General features: G+C 40.7%; 1 protein-coding gene across 4 annotated transcripts in view; it reads right to left on the reverse strand.

Annotated features, from left to right (window-relative positions):
* Positions 1-927: 927 nt before the first annotated feature.
* zfhx4 (zinc finger homeobox 4) overlaps positions 928-14685 on the reverse strand; it is an 81107-nt gene continuing 67349 nt past the window's right edge. For all 4 annotated transcript variants that reach the window (XM_679268.11, XM_005162749.5, XM_005162746.5 and 1 more), the window contains 5 exons: positions 12074-12207; positions 11457-11657; positions 11020-11137; positions 5664-10895; positions 928-5282 (listed from right to left, as the gene is read on the reverse strand). In XM_679268.11, coding sequence (XP_684360.5) covers positions 3784-5282; positions 5664-10895; positions 11020-11137; positions 11457-11657; positions 12074-12207 — 7184 coding nt within the window. In that variant the 3' untranslated portion in view covers positions 928-3783. The remainder of the gene's footprint in view (positions 5283-5663; positions 10896-11019; positions 11138-11456; positions 11658-12073; positions 12208-14685) is intronic.

The raw sequence follows: 14685 nt of genomic DNA on the forward strand, positions 1-14685 counted from the left end.
AAAGGCTATATATATATATATATATATATATATATATATATATATATATATATATATTGTGGGTCTTCGTTCTAAGCAGCTGTCTAAAACTATTCCAGTAACTAGTTTTATGTGCACAGTGCACAATATTAATAATATTTATAATAATAGATTTATACAATCCTGCAAGTGGCCAGATGATATGCTACAAAAACCATCCTTCATAAGTTTAGAGTATATCATTATTAAAAAAATCACCTGTAATTTTAAATTTCTAAGGTTTGTAGTTCATTTGTAGTAACCAAACTGACTTACTAGAACCTCCCTGTAGAGTAGGATAAAGGTGAAGAAAAAACCTAAATAAACTTAAATAAATAAATTTAATTATTTATTTCATTCATAAAAATATATCTTATTGTGTTCGCACAAAAGATTTTGGAACAACATGAGGGTGACTAAAAAATTACAGAATTTACACGTTGGAGTTTTATAACTTTTTACATACAGTTTGCCACAATTACATGACTTTACTTTGCCTTATTGTGAGTTTTACAAATGATTACAAAAAAGTAAATTTTTGCATTAGGTAGCAAAAAAAACTGGGCGATCTGCTTGGTAGATTGCAGAATAATCCATTATCTCTTCCAGGGGAGAAGCTTAGACAAATACCTGCAGAAAGGCTCTTAAGATTGACACTTCTACAGATAATCCATCGCATCTGGATAAAGCCAGATTACAAGCAAATAACATGTAAAGGCATACCATGTGAAATTAAAAATGTTCTCAGTGTGGATTTAGGGATAATGTGACCTCTTCTCTAGCTCATTGGCAGCATGAGCTCAGGCTAAGGATGGAGCGGATGAGCTGTGCCTTTTACGTGCGATGTGGCGCTAGCTAAAATGTAGTGAAGGTGTAAAGAAACAAGGAGACGGATGCCAGGCTCAGAAGTGGTTTGCAGATACAGTTTTTAATGTATCACAACAATGAGCAACAAACATACTTGATGAACTATTTCCAGAAGAAGTTGTTCAAATACCATCTACAATAAACGTCATTTCAACTATGACAACAGGTCTGTGACAAAATAAAAAAAGTTTCAAAACCATGTTATTACCGTAATACGGTACAGCTGAGACCTCAAACATTACAGTAACAAAAACTAATGAGACTACTCTCTATATATAAAACATCAATAACATTTTTGGTTTAGTTTATTTAAAGTTTTCGCCATAGGGGCATCTTTTTTTATTAAAACCTTGGGGTGCATTTCCTATGTTACCCAGGCGTTGAAAGTACGTATTGTGTAGAATATGATTACGCCTTGATCATCCCTTTGATATCCAGAAGAACAATCCTAATATCAACCTTTAGAAGGCTGTCCTCCTATGCTTGACACTATCCATCCGTAGAAAGGTTTTTTGGCTGCTGTGCAGTTGCAACATTTATGTACAATTACATTATTGGACCATCCTTTGTTTTGTTTTGTTTTTTGTCTTTTTCTTTTTTTGTCGTTTTTTTTTCTTTTTTTTTGTCTTTTCTTATTTTTATTTTTTTGCTTTACCAGTCTCCTTTGTGTGGGAAGCATTCTGGTCCAGGCTAACACCTTAGCACACAGTGTTAGCTGACAGCTCAGTCTATAAATGCTGTTCCACATTCAGGGAAAGGCAAAAGCCGAGTTCTAAAAGCCTTTGGAATCAGGACAGTCGCTCATGTTTTGGACAGAGGCAGGATTGCACCTTAGGAGGCCAAGATGTCTCTTGTGAAACACAATCAAAAAGTGTCTTCAGGATTAAAATAAGCATTAAAATATTAAAAATTCCAAATAAGAACATTAAAAAGTCCACAAAAAGAGAATTTAAAAACTGACATTTACCTTTGAACAGAAAAAAAACAAACAAACAATAAAAGAATCACCTGTACAGCAATAAAAAGTCAAATGAAATGTTACTTAATTTCATCGTTTGAAACAATTTTTAAGCATGATTTGATTTAACCTGTCAAACAGTTGCATTACATGCTACTTGTTCATCTCAGAATAGGAATACCAAAAGCAATACATTTTTGCATTTCTTCATATTAATAAATTTGTACCATGCACAGCCAACTACGAATATGTACAACAGCTTAGCTTTCTTTGTTCACAAGCCTTTTTCTTTCATACATTAAGCCTTCTGTTACTTTGGAATGAATCACATTGTCCGACTGTATTAAACCAGAAAGTGATTCGTAAAAATTAAACACCCTTGACAGCGTTCACATTCTTTAAGTTACACAGCCAAAACAACGCAAATAAAATAAAACAGTAAAGCAATGTAATTCATGACGAATCAGTATTCTGTCTAGGAGGAAGCTGAAAATGTATGGCAAGCGATTAAAAAAACAAACAAAAAAACATTACACAGTAGCAGCAAAACGTCATAAGATAATACTTTGTAATCCAAGTATCACTAAATATGATGGAAAATGTTCATGACATTAACAGAAGTGCCCAGAGTAGAATGGAAGAAACAGCCTATCCACTAAATGGCAGTGTATAGGGGTAACACTGTGTTCAGTTCTACAGAAGTACAGGAAAAAAAAACAAACAACACCTTTTTTGTTGTTTAATAAAACAAATGCTTTGTCCCCCCTTTCTTAAAGCAGCTTTCTTGTTTAAAAGAAGCAAATGTTCAGACCATTTTCAACACATTTTGTCCAACTTGCACTTTTTCAGTTTCAAGTATACAGTACTACTTTCATGGATGCACCAATTGTTAAATGTCTCTGGATTGTTAGGTGTGAAACGTCTAACAAATGTGGATCAATCTGCTGCTGATCTACAAAGAAATAATAATTCAAACAAACAAACACATAAAACTGATATATCTATTAAATTAAGACATGGCCTACCTCAAAAAAAAGAAAAAAAAAAAAGAAATCAAATAAGTGCACTATAGTCCAGACACAAGCAAGTACCGTAACATTATAGCAATTCACAAATGAAAAAAAAAAAAAGTCCTATTCACATAATCTTCAAGAGTCTATCAAAACTAGAATTATTACCTCTTCGGAAAAAGGGTGTGATGAGAGGTAAAAGAAAGAAGGTAAGAGTTGGCACAGATTATTAGTATATTCTACAAGAAAAAAGGGTGTCGTATATAAATACAGCTTGTGGCAATACAAACTGGCAAACACAGGGGGCATACACATGACTTCACCATTCTAAATTCCCTCAGTGGTAAAAGCATACTCTCTCGTAGGGCAAACTAAAAGGATATGCGCGTTGTCCTGTAACAGTTATATTGTCTCTTGGTACACTACACACATCAAGGAAATGCCTCCAATAAAGCTTGACATGTTTTGGTAAAAGCCATTTATAAGCAGGCTTCTTCGCTGTTTCAACAAATGAGAAATGTTATGTTCTGACCTGAGAATTTAAAGCTACTGAATTACACCTAACTAAACTAAGAGAAACTCTCTTTGAAAGTTCTGGATCATTATCCCATACAGTACATGCTAGCATTTGGAAATCAATCCAGCTGAGGTGCAATTTGCTATCGTGAGAATTTTTGGCTTGAATCAAGCTCCAAAAGAACTTGTGAGTTTTCCTATTCCTTGTTTTTGTATACAATATAAGCTCAGTCAAGCATCTGCAACAGTTCTGTCCATAACAAAAATCAATCATTTTCTTGCCAGCATATCAATATGGGAAAAACAATCCTGAGTCAATCTTTTGGTACTGTAATTTTTTGGGTTAGAGAAACTTTGGAACTGCAGTTAAAAGTCTTTTTTTTTTCGTTTAAGCAAGGGATCCGTTTTTCACTCCTACACACTGAACATATCCATTCTCATACTACTGAAATTGCCATCTAGGCCGGACGCTGCCTTAGCCTTGGCTTCCAACGCGTTATCTAAGTCATCCAGCTTCTGGCTTAACTCACTGTCAGACTCGTCTGAACAACTTTCGGTGGGTAGTGAGGTTTGAACCCCTGAGGTGCTGCACGAAGTTGAGGTAACCGTTGAAGGCAAGGAAAGGGGAGGAGGAGAAGCAGATGGGCAGGAAGCAGCTTTCCTGGCTGAGGCCTGGAAAAGAATATTTGGCCAGGACTTCATGGACAAGTGAGAGAGATGAGGCAAGGTGTTATTAGAAGAAGCTGCAGACTGCGAGGTAGATGTGGTGTTAGGATTAGGGGAGCAGACTGAGTGAGGTAATAATCTAGCATGCTCTTTGGCATTTCTCATTGCTTGTTTGATTGTTTTCTCTTTGTGCAAGCTCGACTGAAGGTGTTGGCCAAGTGCTTCATTCCCGCTGACGGACACATTGCAGGCTATGCAATTGTATTTGCTCACAGCCTTGCGAAGCACTGTCTCTTGCGGATCAATAAAAGGGTGACCAAAGTAACAGAAGGACTTCTGGTGGCGAGCTGCTGAGTCTTCATCAGCAAAAATCATCTGGCACTTTCTGCATATAAACTCATGTTTGATAGATGGAACGATAAACGCATCTGGAAAGCCTGAACTTTTGGTATTGGTTTGGGGTTCTTCGTTTGTGCTTTCTGTTGAAGAGCCTTTATCATCCTTAGTTTCGACAGTCTCTTTTGGTTTGAGAGAATTGCTCTGCGCACTCGTTGACTTCATAGGGGCAGGGGTTTTCCGCTGCGGCTCACTTTGTTTCTGCTGCTGCTGCTGCTGATGCTGCTGCTTCTGTAAGGAATCCTGGAGGGACTGCTGGTACTGTTGGTACTGCTGCAGCAGGGCAGTTGGAGAAAGCCCAGCAATAGCCTGAGGCATCGCAGGGCCGTACGGGAACAGGTTTTCCATTCCACACAGAGGAGGGAAGTATCCCCCCTGCACTCCGCCAGGAAGTTGGGGTGAGAAGCAAGATGCAAAGCCAGGGATGAAATAAGGCAAGAACTGTCCCCCTAAGAAGGAACCAGGGTCACCAGCAATGGCATTCTGAAGTGCTTGCAGTTGTGCTGGGTCCATCTGACCCTCACTTCCCAATTTTCCTAGCATTGAAAGTGGCGGCGAGGGCTTTTCCTTTTTCTTCACAATTGGTGTCTCGGGACGGGCAGTGTCAGCTTCTCTTTCTTTCACCTTGGGCTTCTCTAACTTCTTGTCTTTCTCAGATTCTTTTATGTGCTGCTCAGTCTGATTTGCTGCCAAAGGAGTGGGAGGAAGAGGAAGTGCGGAGGGTTGAGGAGGAGGAGGAGGAGGAGGAGTCTGAAGAAGAGTCTTGGTTGGGGTACTGCTGAGAGACATGGCAGGAGAAGGGGTGGCTGGAGTAGGGAACCCAAGCATGCCAGCACCAGGAGACGCTAAAGCTGAAATACAGTAGTATAGAAAATATTGAAATATGATTGACTGCAGAATCATTCCTAATTTCTTTCTCAAGACATTATTTTGGGGCTTTGCCTATATTATCTTGTTATGGATCAAAACTGTTACAAGAACTTTATCAAAAGAGGGTTACAACAAAAAGAAGGAAAAAATAAACAATAAAAACAACACAAGCAACTGAACTTTACAGACAAAATCAAAGTATTCCAAGTTGTTATAGTTAATGCATGCATTAAAATGTCATAATGAATCAATAAACATCACAGTCCTTCAAAAGGAAGCAAATGAGGCAGTAGCACTAATTGCATTTGATGCATTAATTGTTCTTTAAGCTACTGCGCTGTGTTTTTGTCATACTAACTCACCAGGTGTATTTGGTGGGAAACCTGGAAGGGAGGATGGCCCGTTCACACCAGGTAGAAGCACTGGTGGGAGACCAGATATTCCCGGGTAGGCAGTTGGCAGGCTAAGGCCATGAAGTGCATTATTGTCCACTGCTGGCTGCTGCTGGGCTGGCAAGTTGAGTACATCGGTTGCCTTCTTTAAACGGTCAAGTTCTTGTTGAGCCATAAGCTGGCGGACAGTGGTAGGTGCTAGATAGTCTTTTTCTCGATCAACCTGGTTGCCCAGGGTTTCCTGCACTTTTGCAATGTGCTGCTTTGAAAAGATATGATCACGGATCGAAAGTCTGGCTGTATACTTTACTCCACATAATGTACACTCAGGCCTTGGTCCATCTGGGGAGCCTTGGCTTATCATGAATGGCTTTCCAATATTTATTTTAAACTTTTTTTCTTTAGCACGGGCATTCTGAAACCAAACTTGCACAACACGTTTTGGGAGTCCTATTTCATTGCCCAGCATTTCACACTCTTGCATAGTAGGTGTGCGGTAGTCACTGAAGCAAGCTTTTAGGACTTTAAGCTGTAGGTTGCTCATTTGGGTTCTAAAACGTTTGTGACCTGGTCTCTCTCCACCAGCTTTTGAAGACTTAAATGGATTTGTACTTCCAAACGGACTGGGTGAACTTGGATCAGCCAGACTTGAAGTCTCGCTCCTGTCTGCATTATCATCGAAGTCATCATCTCTGTAATTGAAATAGTCACTGTCTTTACCAGAGAAACTTAATGCTGGGCTAACCATGTTGAAAGGGAATCTATCCTCATTCATATCAGAGGTTTGTGCTTGGTTTGATTTGTTCTCAATCATTTTCTCACTTCCATTTATTGTGAGATTCTCAACCTCATTGTTGGTCTCATCTCCAGTTGTAGCATCACTCACAGCTGTGTTAATAGAGGATGTCTCATCAAAGTCCATTTTGTTAGTATCAAAAGATGCTTCTGCAGAGCTCATGTTAAGTGCCTCAAGTTCATCACTATGTTCTGCTTTCAAGGATGGTATGTTCAAAAAGTTTTTAAAGAGCGTCTCAGAAGGTTTAACTGGAGTTGAAGATGCAGTTGGAGGCTCATTTTCATTCATTTCAATCTTTGTGGGCATCTGTAAGTAGTCAGAAAAACTGTACTTATGGGGACTTTGACCTTCATCATCTTGAGGCATCATTGGACTTGGGGGCAAACTAAAGCCTGCCTGCTTTGCCTCATGCCAGTGTCTTGAGCGAATGTGGCTATCAAGAGCTGACTTGGCCTTGAACAATGCCCTGCAAAAGGGACACTTTTTGTGAGTCTGGGAGGGCCCAACTGCTCTAAATTGTCCTTTCCTCTCTCTGGCTCGGGTGTTTTGAAACCAGACTTGGACAACTCTTTTTTTGAGGCCAACTTCATGAGCAATGTGATCTAACATCTTTCTAGTTGGGTTTGAATCAAGTAAATATTTATCATAGAGGATCTCAAGTTGCTCTGGAGTAATGGTTGTCCTAAGACGTTTATCTCTGTGCTGATCTTCTGCACTGTTAAGGCCATCTTTTTCATGAGACCCATCCTCTTTTTCATCTAATTTCCGTTTTAAAGAATTAGAGTTCATGGTAAGACCAGAGTTGCTTGCAGTTGGTATCTGGGAGAGGGCTCCAGACAGAAGTTGACCAGTCATAAGAGGGTTGTTTGGATCAAAGATCATATAGGGCATATCCAGTGGCCTTTCTAAAAATTGTGAATGCAGGAATTGGTTTTGGGCAGCCAGAAAATGCATGTGTTGGTGCTCCTGCCAAAGCTCTACTGTTGGGAAAGCTATTTTACACTGCTCACAGTGGTACTGTAACATTTGTGGTGGTAGGCTATTGTTTAGAGAAGACAGTGCAAGTGAAAGAGGACTTGATGGGACTGGAGTAGACTGTGGCTGGGAATGGGGTCTTGACAACTGTGGTTGAGGTACTTTTTGTGATAGAGGCTGTGGGGTTGAAGCTTTAGAAGGTTTTAACTCATTTGGGTTCTTAGGTGTTTGTAAAGGGGCAGTCTCTCCCAATTTACTCTTTTCATTAAGAAGCTCAGGTTTTGGTGAGGTTTTCCCTATATCAGGTCGGGGGGAAGGCATTAATGGAGAGCTGGAGCCAGAGCTGCTTGCTGTCACAAAAGACTGTTTTGCTGCCTCCATTGGCTTTGCTAAACTTTGTTCGATGTTCTCTGATAAATCTTCTAAGATGTGTTCATCTCCCGCCTCATCATCCTCATCTTTATAGCACTGCTTTTTCTGGTGAGTAATCAGGTCAAAGATTCGGGGGAAAATGACACTGCATTTCTTACATTGGTACTGCATGTTGTTGGTCCTAATGTATCGTTCATTTGTTAGTTCTTTCTTTTCGCTTTCTTTTGTATCCGCTTGGTTCTCATAGGTCTTGCGGGCCTTTTGTCGGGCATTTTGGAACCACACCACAATCACTCGTGTTGGCAGGTTGAGTACCGTGGAGAGCTGCTCAATTTCATCATCCTTAGGATAAGCATTGGTATCAAAGAAGTCTTGGAGTACTCGCAGTTGATAATCTGTGAAACGTGTTCTTGATGACCTTTTGTTCGAAGCAGAATCAATTCTGGTGTACTCCAGCAAGTTTACTTGGGATTCAAGTCTGATATCTTCCAGTGTGGTCATGGGTGGAATGTTGAAATTGTAAGGGGAATCTTTGCTTCTTTGACGTTCTTTAAAGAGTGTATTGCGGAACCAGTGCTTTATGACTTTTTGTGGAAGGCCAGACTTGTCTGCCATTTCTTGAATTTGCTCTTCGTTGGGAGAATTATTGATATCAAAATGAGCACGGAGAATTTTTAGCTGATCATCTGTGATTCTGGTGCGAGGACGCTTGAACTGAGACTGCCGCAGGAAGTTTGGATCCAGTCCCAGTTGCTGTTGACATAACTGTGTGAGGTCAGAAGATAAAGAGTCCATTGTTGGAAGCTGCAGCGCAAGCTGTGGGGGTAGCCCAGGGTGCTGCACTGATTGCATCATCAATGGTGGGAAAATTGGCATGTCAAGAGAAACAGGGAGTTGCACTTGAGGAGGTGCAGTTGGCGGTGGAGGTGGTGGTGGAGGAGGAGGTTGAGGGGCTTGCTGAGGAGTTTGTATAGGTGCTGGCGATGGTGTCTGCGATTTACCTACAGATGCATTAGCAGGGAGAGTATTCAAAGGGGCAGGAGGAGGAGGTGGTGGTGGTGGTGGTGGAGGTGGAGGGGGAGTTTCTGGAGATGCTGGGTTAATGGGGTACAGCTTGTCATATGCTTCCCTGTACTGCTGTGCAAACTTCTCCAACTCCACATATGGAAAGAACTGGCCATGGATATGTTCTTGATGGCTTTTGAGAATAAGCATGTTGGAGAATAATTTTCCACATAGCCCACACTCCAGTTTGTCGGTTAACTCATCCTCTTTGTTCTTTTTCTGGCTTTTCTGTCTATTCTCATTGTATTGAATTACCAATTCAAAGCCAAAGTTCTCTAGTAATGCTTTTGCAGCATTGCCTCTAGCTCCTGAGATGATGCGTGGTGGAGGAATCAGAGGTTCTGAAAATTTTGGCTTTCTGTTATCTTTAGCATCTTTCCCATTATCATTTTCATTAGCTGTGTCCTGCTTTGCTTTGCCTTCCTGCTTTTCTAGGTGCTCTTCGGCATCTCTGGACATTTGAATCTCAGAGAGGACATTGTGGTTGGACTCAGTTTTAGGCTTGTGACTCTGCTGCTGTACTTTCTGCTGCTGCATTTGAGACTGGGAGGCCTGCTGTTGAGCTTGCTGCTGAGAAAGCTGAAGCTGTTGCTGTTGGCCCAGCTGATGTTGTTGCTGCATCTGCTGCTTCAGGTCTTCAAGGAATGATCCTGTCATTCCAGGCATCCCAAACGCAGCTGAATGCAATGCAAGCTCGGGGCTGATGTTAAATTCAGCACCAGGAATGTAAAATGGGAAGAGGAACTGGGGCTGCTGGAATTGCAGTAGTGCTTCTGGTGTCATAGGGAAGTGCGGAAAGAACGCTGGGTTCAGAAACTGTGGCTGAAAGAAAGCAGCTTGCTGCTGGAGTTCATGCTGTAGTTGCATCTGAAGCTGTGCTGGTGACTGGGTTGGTGGGTGGTTGGGCTGCACAGGTATGTGTTCAGTAGTTTGCTTCATGGTAACTTCTTTGGCATCTACAGTGTTTTCTTTGTTAGTGGATACTGGTGCAGCACTTGCAGAATCAGTGTTTCCGTGATTGGGTGGAACAGGGCTTTTAGATGAAGTACTTCCACTGCTTCCACTCCCAGTACTGGTACTAGTCTCTAATTTGGCGGTGCGTGCTTTAGTTTGATGAAGTACAGACCTCATGTGAATCTCCAGGGTTGAGCTTTGGCTGTAAGCAACATTGCAGATATTGCATTTGTATGGTTTGTTGTCAACATTGTTGCTGGTCTCCTGGGGAACTGGGCTTGAGGCCTCTTGGATGACTTTCTTTAGCTTATGCAAATGTGAGACGGAATTATAGTGAACAAGGAGGATGTTCTTTTGGGTGAAGGACTCTTTGCATACTGTGCATTTGTATGGACGTGAAGGGTCTAAAAACTTTTCCATGGTGAAATTTGGGCCTTTCCTAAAAGGTAAGGTCCGCTTTGGCTCTGAGCCCATGTCATCAAGCAAAGAGCTGCTGTCACTTCCAGTTGGACTGGCCTTTCCTTCTTGGTCAAGCTCCTCATCCTTGTCTAGCTCATTCTCAAAGGCTTGTGCCTCCTCCAGGGCCCGCATTTCGCTCTCAGAAATGTCACCATTTAGGGGCAGGTTTCCACAAAGTTGCTGCACTTCGGCTTCAGTCAGCTCCGGGTGACCAGTCTCCAGATGCTTTCTGAGGGCAAGGAATGTCCTGAAGCTGCGTTGGCACAAAGTGCACATGGTGGCTGCACGGATGGCATGGTACTGGGAATGTATCTCAAGCTTCTGCATAGTCTTGAAAGCCAGGCTGCAATGGTTGCAGCGGTATTTGTAGACGTGGCGATCAGAGACTGAGAGCTGCTGCCGCTTTTGCAGATCGCTAAGGTGCTCCTGCAAGGCGTCTGGGCTCTTCCTATCTTGCCCACTTGCTTTCTTCCAATCAGGAGCCTCAGCAGCCTCCTTTAGTGGTTTCAGTTCCTCACTGGTAAGGTCAACCTCACTTTTGTCTTGACCTGTACCGTTTTTCAAATCCTTAGAGCTGTTACCTGTTGAAGTTCAGAATAAAAATATTTCAGAATTTTCATTTATAAACGATAATTGTTATTTCTAAAGAAAAATCTGTGATGTGGTTCATACATTTCAGATGACACTGTGGCTGCATGTGCTTACCCATGGTTTTTCCAGATCCCTCTGGGTTAACAGCTGAAGTATCCATCAGGGATGGGACTTTGTCTTGTAATGATGCAGACAGCAAGGAACTGGGCACTGGAAGATCTGGACCTGCAACCTGAAGAAAAACACATAAAAATCATATTGCATCTGTGCTAAACAATAAAAAAAAAACATTTACAAAAAATGTATTAATTTAGAAAGTTAAGCTTTAAAATAAGTTGAGATACAGAGACTTTAAAATCATTTTCAAAACTGCTGTTTTCTGATTGTAAGAGGAGAATTTTTAAGTTCATAACATAATCTTTGGAGAATATGCTAGGCCTGTGAAATGCATATTTGTGCGAACCCTGCCAGAATAAGATCTAGTGAGTAATGCAGACAGCTTATATTACTATATTTTATGTTAATAGAAAATTAATAAATGCTTCACATACTGTCATAAGTAGCTTCTCCACACAGTCAGGAGCCACGCTATGAAGGTGGGTGAGATGCAGCTGCAAGTGAATCTTGTTGCTGAGAACATCCTGACACAAGGGGCAGCTGATGACCGGCTGCATAGAATGCTGGGACATGATGTGCAGCTGTAAACGGTTTGCATCCTTATTACTGTAATTACAATATGGGCATTGCTGCACCTGAAAAGACAAGAGTTTATCATATCATAACACTGCTCAGAATGACCATGAGTCATGCTGCAACTTAGGTTTTCATTTCACGTAACTTAATTAAAAATCTAATCAAGTAAGCAAGCAAATGAATGCCTGGAATTTGTAATCAGAAGATTAAAAATGATGTTGACGAAAGCTATTTTAGCTTACGCTACCTATTTTTGCTACTTATAGTGCAGTATGTTTAAACTTCTCGCTACATGTTTTAATGTGGCCCTTTCAGACCTGGTTCAGTATGTCCTGTACGCTTTATAATTTATTTTTAACAAAGAAAAGAAATAAAATTAAAATAATGTGATGCTGGAATTGAATTTCTTTACAGAAAAGGGCTCAGACTTGTTATCAAGACCCTTTTTTCCCTCAAAGAGATCAGAGTAACTAACCTGCTCATTGGACAGCGTCTTCTCTTCAGCTGATTTAGGCCTCTTGGGTGGAGTGTCATTTTCTTTCTCCTGCTGAAGCGACTGCTTCCCTGCTGTAGCAATCCCCAGGGTTTCCTTAGCCAGTGTATTAATTCCTGTGAACAAACAGATAGGATATCTTCTGTCACAAGCTTATTCTGGACTCCTGATGCTGAAAATCTCCTGACAGAGGTACAAGGACCCTCACTTTAATAAAACACCACATTTGGGTAAAATGAGCTTATTTCTAGGAATGTAGATCTGATAAAAGGTTATTGGGGCTTCTCCAATTATAAGATATTATTTAGCAAATAAAATGGATGTGATATTTATGACAAAAAAACACACAAAATAACGACAAATTTAAATTGAATTACACCACAGACAAATTGTGTGTATTGATTTTGAGCATGAATACTTAGAGGATCCAGCAAAAAAAAATCTATATCACTATATCTAATGCACAAAAGCAACCCAATGAAGATATTCACAAATAAATAGAGGTTCGAATTCATTGTTATTGCATCGCAGGTCACAGTACCATTATGCAGTTCATTTGGGGGATACAGACAGTCAAATCACCATTCCCTGCATCGCCCCTGAATAACCAAGCCTCACGCTCTGTATTAGAGGGGGTTGCCATGTTATTTCCATTTCGGCTGAGCTCAATTCAGCAAATCAGCCCCCAGTTGTATTTAGAGTATGCTGCACAGAGTGATAAATCTTTCATTACCCCTGTATCCTCAGATACAGACAGTGTCCCAGCCTCCTCAGTCAATGCAATTTATCCTCTCGCTGCATATGCAGTGCACAAAGAAAGCCCTGCTTGCTGTTCTTCGCTTTAATCTGGTCACTCTAGGCTAAATGTGTGTATTACTCTTATGAATCAAAGCTTGGCAAAGCAGTCATCGAAAATGGATGCTGAAAAAGATGTTTGGAAAAAAAGGAGCGAGTGTTTTTTTCTGCTCTCTATTTATTTTAAGTATTTCAATATCTGCTGCATGTTCATGCATTTTAATTCTTGGCATTACAAGACGTCGGGCTTATTTTATTGTGGTCTTACATATCAGGAGCCTGACATATTAACCTGCCAAAGAAAGTGACACAAAAAGGGGAAAAAGCACAAGGGCACAATACAAATTTCCAAGAGTATCAAGAGTATGGTCTGCAGTCTCAAATAGCTAGGTAATCTGTTTTTTTTCTCTGCTAGCCTTGATGTCGCTGCTGCGTTAAGGGGGGGCAGGGGGACGTCACATGCATTTCATGACAAACAGAAAACCTCATTTGCGAGGCTCCCCAATCTCATTGCTGTACCGCATCATCTGACCTTTTTTCTCCCCCCTCTGTTTATTACGAGGATTTCTAATTTTAACTTTCAATTTTCGCCATCTTCCAGTCAATCTGCAACTAAATTATTTCCCGGGTGAGGAGGCGACTCCTGGACAACCGGGTGCAAAATCATTTCACAATGCAATGAGGCCCCTTCCATTGATTGCCATCATACTGAATGTAAATGTATGGTCTGGGGGCTAATCTGTTCTACATGAGGATCCATCTATATGATTTATTTTCATAATCAACACTCTGCTTTCAGAAACATTCAAAGGGGGTTGCAGATAGACTAGAAACAGAAAAGGAAACGAGGAAAGAAATATGAAGTAAAGCCTTTGTAGAACCGAACACTTGCAAACACAGGCTCTGTTTCTGCTTTGACGTGTTGTCAGCTAAATTAACTATCAAGTTATTTTAACATACCAATTGATATGAAATGATTTTTTAACAGTCTTCATGTAGAATTGTGTCTCAATGGCTTGGCTCTTTGTGTAGTGTGTGTGTGTGTACCTCACACTAAATGAGAATGCCCTTTTTTCTTTGTCTACAGACACACACGCAGTGCAATGAAGCAATAGAGAAAATAATTGTGACACCACAGCCCCCCTTCCCATCCGAATGACAAATGTCTTTGAGAAGCAGGACCTTGCTTGATTAGATAAATCAAACGGTGATTTATGACAGTCAAGCTGTTTGCATTACAGGGACCAGAGCCACAGACTGGCCACCCATCTTTATTTACAACTGTCAATGTTTTTTTCTTTTTAAATCATGCAACATACGCAAGGCTTCTTTAAACACAACTGATAATTCAAACAAACAGATATCTCTCTAATGTGATCTATTTGATCTCAAAGACCATTTTGAGTCCTGTTAATATCTCAAAGCGCCTCTTTTCTTCTTTTTTTTGCAAAAATACTACAGGCCGCTTATATATGACTAGCAATTTTTTTTCTTCAGAATGTCTTCCCCTGCAAATGCCAATTACACTGGACTTGCTTGATAAAGGAGTCATAAATTTACTATTCAATTTACTGGTCTTCAGTCCAGCCAGTCTGGCTGAGGTGACAGGGCAATAAATAAAGCAGGACCCTGGGACGCTCAGGGAACTTTAGTGATTTACAAGGACAAGAGGTTAAGGTTGCGCATTAGTGTGACCTACAGTTCAGCAGATAACATTTGAATACCACACTCTAAATTCTCAGCTCGCACAGTGCAGCCATGCTTTCTTTTTCCTCTCGTGGAAAAAAAAAAGGCATTCG

This window comes from Danio rerio, chromosome 24, assembly GCF_049306965.1.
Source record: "Danio rerio strain Tuebingen ecotype United States chromosome 24, GRCz12tu, whole genome shotgun sequence".
Taxonomy (NCBI): domain Eukaryota; kingdom Metazoa; phylum Chordata; class Actinopteri; order Cypriniformes; family Danionidae; genus Danio; species Danio rerio.